This window comes from Crocuta crocuta, unplaced genomic scaffold (assembly GCF_008692635.1).
Source record: "Crocuta crocuta isolate KB4526 unplaced genomic scaffold, BGI_CrCroc_1.0 scaffold729, whole genome shotgun sequence".
NCBI lineage: Eukaryota > Metazoa > Chordata > Mammalia > Carnivora > Hyaenidae > Crocuta > Crocuta crocuta.
This window is the reverse complement of record NW_027528876.1, coordinates 109,394-114,384: the sequence shown is the minus strand read 5'-3', so window position 1 is coordinate 114,384 and position 4,991 is coordinate 109,394. Positions and strand designations below refer to the sequence as shown.

The window sequence follows — 4,991 nt, the reverse complement described above, 5'->3', positions numbered from 1 at the left end:
GCCCCCCGCCACAGCCGCGGCCGCTGCTACGACCTGGTCAACGACTTCTATTGCGCCTGCGACGACGGCTGGAAGGGCAAGACCTGCCACTCGCGTGAGTGCCCGCCACGCCCCTGCCGCGCTGGGGTCTGCGCGCCCCCGTGGGCGCGCCCACTGAGCGGCCTGTGTGCCCACAGGCGAGTTCCAGTGCGATGCCTACACTTGCAGCAACGGCGGCACGTGCTATGACAGCGGGGACACCTTCCGCTGCGCCTGCCCCCCAGGCTGGAAGGGCAGCACCTGCAACATCGGTGAGGAGGCGGGGCTCCGGGCTCGCTGGGCCCGGCCCCGCCCCCGGCTCCGTCCTGGCCGGCCGCCAGCCGGCGCCCCGCGCCTGCCCAGGGTCAGATGAGAAGGCTCTCTTCTCTTCCTCCCTCGCAGCCGAGAACAGCAGCTGCCTGCCCAACCCCTGCGTCAACGGGGGCACCTGCGTGGGCAGCGGAGACTCGTTCTCCTGCATCTGCCGGGATGGCTGGGAGGGCCGCACCTGCACACACAGTGAGCTGTGGGTGGGGGCCGTGGGGAGCGGGCAGAGGCCTGTGGGGGGGAGCCCACCTTTGCCCCAAAGCCCTGGTGTGTCCCAGGACCTGCAGTGTCACTTTTGACCCCCACCCCCAGCTCCTTAGCCTTGCCCCCAGTCACCATGTGCCCCGGCGTCTGTCAGCCTGCTGGGTGCTCCCTGGCGGGTCCGAGGCATTCTCCAGGATGGGCTCCTCCACGACACCTCTTCCTGGACCAGCGGCCCCGGCGCCCTCTGCCTGCCGGCCTTGTCCAGTGGGCTGGTGTGGATGGGGCCCCCCAGGCCTGGCACAGGGGCGCTGAGGGGGCGGATGCCGCGCTGACTCTCCTCTCTTTCCTCAAACACAGATACCAACGACTGCAACCCCCTGCCTTGGTGAGTGGCGGCCCTGGAGGCTGGCTGGCCCAGGGGCACTCGGCCTGCCGGGGGGGCCCCCTTGACGCCCGCCCTCTCCCCTGCAGCTACAATGGCGGTGTCTGCGTTGATGGGGTCAACTGGTTCCGCTGCGAGTGTGCTCCCGGCTTCGCGGGTCCTGACTGCCGCATCAGTGAGGACCCTGGGGCGCCTGGGTGGGGGCTGTGGGGCCCCAGCCCTGGGAGCTCCTCCCAACCTGGCCCACGTGTCAGGAGTCTGGGGCCATCAGTATCCGTGAACCCGGAAGGACGGAACGACCGGTCGCTTTCCGCCCTTGTTCCGAGCCTCGCTGCACGTGTCTTACCAGCGGAACCCCCTTGCTCACCCCGTGCCGGCCGCGGGGGGCTGCTCTGCCAGGCGATGCTTCCCCAGAGGCCGATGGAGGAGGACAGGGCTGGGTGCTCATCAGAGCCCGGGCTGATGTGCCGGTGCCCCGCCCAGCGCAGAGGCCCCACAGGGCGAACCGAGGCCCGAGCCGGCGGGGGGGGCTCCTCTCCCTGCCCGGGGGTCCTCCTGGGCCCCGAGTGCGGGCGCTGGCCTCCTCCCTGTCCCCTGAGCCTCACCACTTCTCCTACAGATATTGACGAGTGCCAGTCCTCGCCTTGTGCCTACGGGGCCACGTGTGTGGATGAGATCAACGGCTATCGATGCAGCTGCCCACCGGGCCGCGCCGGCCTGCGGTGCCAGGAGGGTAGGTGAGGGGCACCTCGCCCAGTGGGGCCATGCCAGGTTGGGGCATGGATGGGACATGGCCTCCCAGGGCCGGCCTGCTGATGACTCCGGTTTGTCTCCCCTCAGTGATTGTCTTTGGGAGGTCCTGCTGGGCACAGGGCGTGCCCTTCCCGCACGGGGGCTCCTGGGTGGAGGACTGTAACAGCTGCCGCTGTGTGGACGGCCGCCGGGACTGCAGCAAGGTACGGGGGCGCCCCCAGGACTTCCTGGCCCCTGGCCCGGGGACCCTGTCACCTGTCCGTAACGCTGATGTTGGACCTGTGAGACCCAGGGCGCCAGTGCTGGGGTTGTGGAGAGCCGGAGGAAGGCCCTTCCTCTCGCTGTGCACCTGGGGAAACTGAGACCCTGCTTAGGCTCCAGAAGCCCCCAGCATGGGCCTTGCCTGGCCTCGTCCTTCTTCGGGCCCTCCCCATTCTGGTGGGGGTCCTTTCTGGTTCTGAGTTCATCCTGGGAGGCTGTGGCGGGTCCGGATGCAGACCTGGGCCTTGCTGATCCCACCGCGTCTCTCTCTCTCCTGCACGGTGCCCGTGTCTGTCTGTGGGTCCTCATCTGCGTGTCTGTCCTATGTGCCTGCCTGACCCAGGTGTGGTGTGGGCGGAAGCCTTGCCTGCTGACCGGCCGGCCCGACGCCCTAAGTGCCCAGTGCCCGCCGGGGCAGCGGTGCCAAGAGAAGGCTCCCGGCCAGTGCCTGCAGCCGCCCTGTGCGGCCTGGGGGGAGTGTGGCACCGAGGAGCCTGTGCTGCCTGGCACCCTGTGCTTGCCACGCTCCAGCCACCTGGACAACAACTGTGCACGCCTCACTTTGCACTTCAATCGTGACCAAGTGCCCCAGGTGAGCGGTCCCGGAAGGCGGGCATCCCGGACGTCTGCACAGCCCCAGGCTCTGTCGCTTCTCAGAGCGGCCACACACAGGGCCCGCTTGCTCAGGGAGCCTGGCCACGGAGCCGCAGGACAGGGAGGGTAGAGCCCAGTGTGCGTTAGTTCAGAGACTGGAAAAGCGGGCCCAGGACAGGGTGAGGCCCCTCCAGGCCATGGGCCTGCACGTGGAGCTGCTTCAGGGGGCGAGTGAGGACCGGGCGCGGGGGGCTGGCGCCTCCGGGCTCCCCCACCCCGCCGACTGCTGGTGGGGGGTGCAGGAGGGGACTGGGAAGCCAGCCCCTCCGGGACCTCCACATCCCCGCCCTCCTCCTTGTGGGGCTGTGAGCTGTGACCTGCCATGTGACTGTGGGGCAGCCTCGGTCCCAAGCCTCCGGATCCCACTCGTGTGCCACTTGTCTCTGCCCAGGGCACCACCGTGGGCGCCATCTGCTCCGGGATCCGCGCCCTGCCGGCCACGAGAGCGGTGGCCCGTGACCGCCTGCTGGTGCTGCTCTGTGACCGGCCGTCTTCGGGCGCCAGCGCAGTCGAGGTGGCCGTGGTGAGCACCGGGCATTGGGGGGTGGCTGCCCTGCTCGCTTTCCCACAGTCCCGTGCTGTCCGTTCTCCGGAGGTGCTGGGTCCGAGGGCCCAGGCCAGGCATGTCCCCAGGTGCTGGGGAGAGGGGCTGACACACGGACTCAGGAGTCTGTCCTGGCGCATCTGTGCGCCGTGGGGCCCGGGCCCCTCGTGCGCCCTCGCCAGGGCTGATGGAGCGGTGCGCGCAGCCAGGCTGGCAGCGGACGGGAGGCAGGGGTTGGGGGGCCTGAGGGGCAGGAAGGGCCAGGATGCAGCTCCAGGTTGGGGGCCAGTGGGGGCCAGCTTCTCAGGAAACGGGAACAAGGGTGTGGGGTAGCGTCATCTGTGCCATCTGCGGAACTAGAGGAGGGGTCTGTGGGAGAGGGGTGCTGCCCCAGGGGGCATGGCTGGGGGGGGTAGGGGGAGGCGTGGGGGGAGGTCCTGGAGGCCGGGCTCCGCTGCAGCACGTGAGCCTGCCAGGCACTGGCCGTCAGCCCCAGGGGTTCTTGGGGGACGGGGGTGGCTGGGACGCTGGACGCCTGGCCATCAGCCCCAGGGGTTCTGGGGCACGGGGGTGGCTGGGACGCTGGACGCCTGGCCGTCAGCCCCAGGGGTTCTTGGGGCACGGGGGTGGCTGGGACGCTGGACGCCTGGCCGTCAGCCCCAGGGGTTCTGGGGCACGGGGGTGGCTGGGACGCTGGACTTGGCCCACAGACCTTCTCGGGTCTGCTGTCTGAGGCCGCAGGGGGTTCGAGCTGTGAGCGGCCCCAGGTAACCTCAGTTAAGGCTGAGAGGCAGTGCCGAGAGTGAAGGCCCCCGTCCAGGGTCCGGCGTGCACAGCAATAGGGTTCAACAGTGTGGTTCCTCCCCGGCGGGGATGAGGGAGTGAGGAGATCCCCGAAGCTGTGGGTGGAGAGCCCCCGTCTGGTGCCCTGACTCCCAGCGGTGGGGCCGAGTCCGAGGCAGGCTGGGTGCCCCGGCCAGGCAGGATCGTAGGTGGAGATGCTCATCCTCACTTGGTTCCCTGTTCTGCCCGTGTGGTGTCCCCCAGGGTGTGTGCAGGAAGGGCGCCCCCTGGTTCAGGTCACCCTGGGATGTGCGGTCTGGGCCCCAGGCGAAGTAGGTGTTCTCAGGGCCTTGCTCTGGGTCCTGGGTGGGTACCAAGTGTAGGCTCGAAAGCACCAGCGTCGTGAGGCTGGGGAAGCACAGGGAGAAATGGGAAAAGGCACAGCGGTTTCTCGGGGTGCTGGCTACTAGCCACTGTCAGAGTGACAAGGGCCACTCAATGGAGGCAGGCATGGCGGTGGGGGGGCGGCGGAGAGCACTGACCTGCTTGTGGAGCCCTTCAGACCTGGGCATAGCCAGCTGGGGCCGGGCGCCCACCTGGGAGGGACGGCCATCCTTGCTCCGGGTGCCAGGGGGTCAGGGCCCAGCCCACCTCCGCCTGAACCGAGCTGCTGGGGCGGCCCTCCTGCAGGATCCTGTTCCACTGAGTCTCCGCACAGGACGCCCTGGGGCCCCTGGTCCCCGGCCCCCGCGGTCCCCTGGGTGGCAGGCCCGGAGCCTCGGCGCCCCCGGGGTCTGTGCGCAGCCCGGGCGCGCGGCCCTGGCCCCTATGGTGAGTGGGGTCTTGTGCGTGTTTTGCCGCAGTCCTTCAGCCCCGCGCGGGACCTGCCCGACAGCGGCCTCATCCAGAGCACCGCGCACGCCATCGTGGCCGCCATCACCCAGCGGGGCAACAGCTCCTTGCTGCTGGCCATCACCGAGGTCAAAGTGGAGACTGTGGTCGTGGGCGGCTCTTCCGTGGGTGAGCAGGGTGCTGGGGGCGGGGCCAGGCAGAGAAGGTGGAGGT

At 69.6% G+C, this 4,991-nt stretch overlaps 1 protein-coding gene across 1 annotated transcript in view; it reads left to right on the top strand.

Annotated features, from left to right (window-relative positions):
* Nucleotides 1-4,991, top strand: part of JAG2 (jagged canonical Notch ligand 2) — a 22,814-nt gene that overhangs the window by 15,112 nt on the left and 2,711 nt on the right. The window contains exons 14-23 of the mRNA XM_077756743.1: nt 8-94; nt 177-290; nt 421-537; nt 907-934; nt 1,021-1,106; nt 1,551-1,664; nt 1,772-1,887; nt 2,289-2,537; nt 2,991-3,122; nt 4,790-4,955. Coding sequence (XP_077612869.1) covers nt 8-94; nt 177-290; nt 421-537; nt 907-934; nt 1,021-1,106; nt 1,551-1,664; nt 1,772-1,887; nt 2,289-2,537; nt 2,991-3,122; nt 4,790-4,955 — 1,209 coding nt within the window. The remainder of the gene's footprint in view (nt 1-7; nt 95-176; nt 291-420; nt 538-906; nt 935-1,020; nt 1,107-1,550; nt 1,665-1,771; nt 1,888-2,288; nt 2,538-2,990; nt 3,123-4,789; nt 4,956-4,991) is intronic.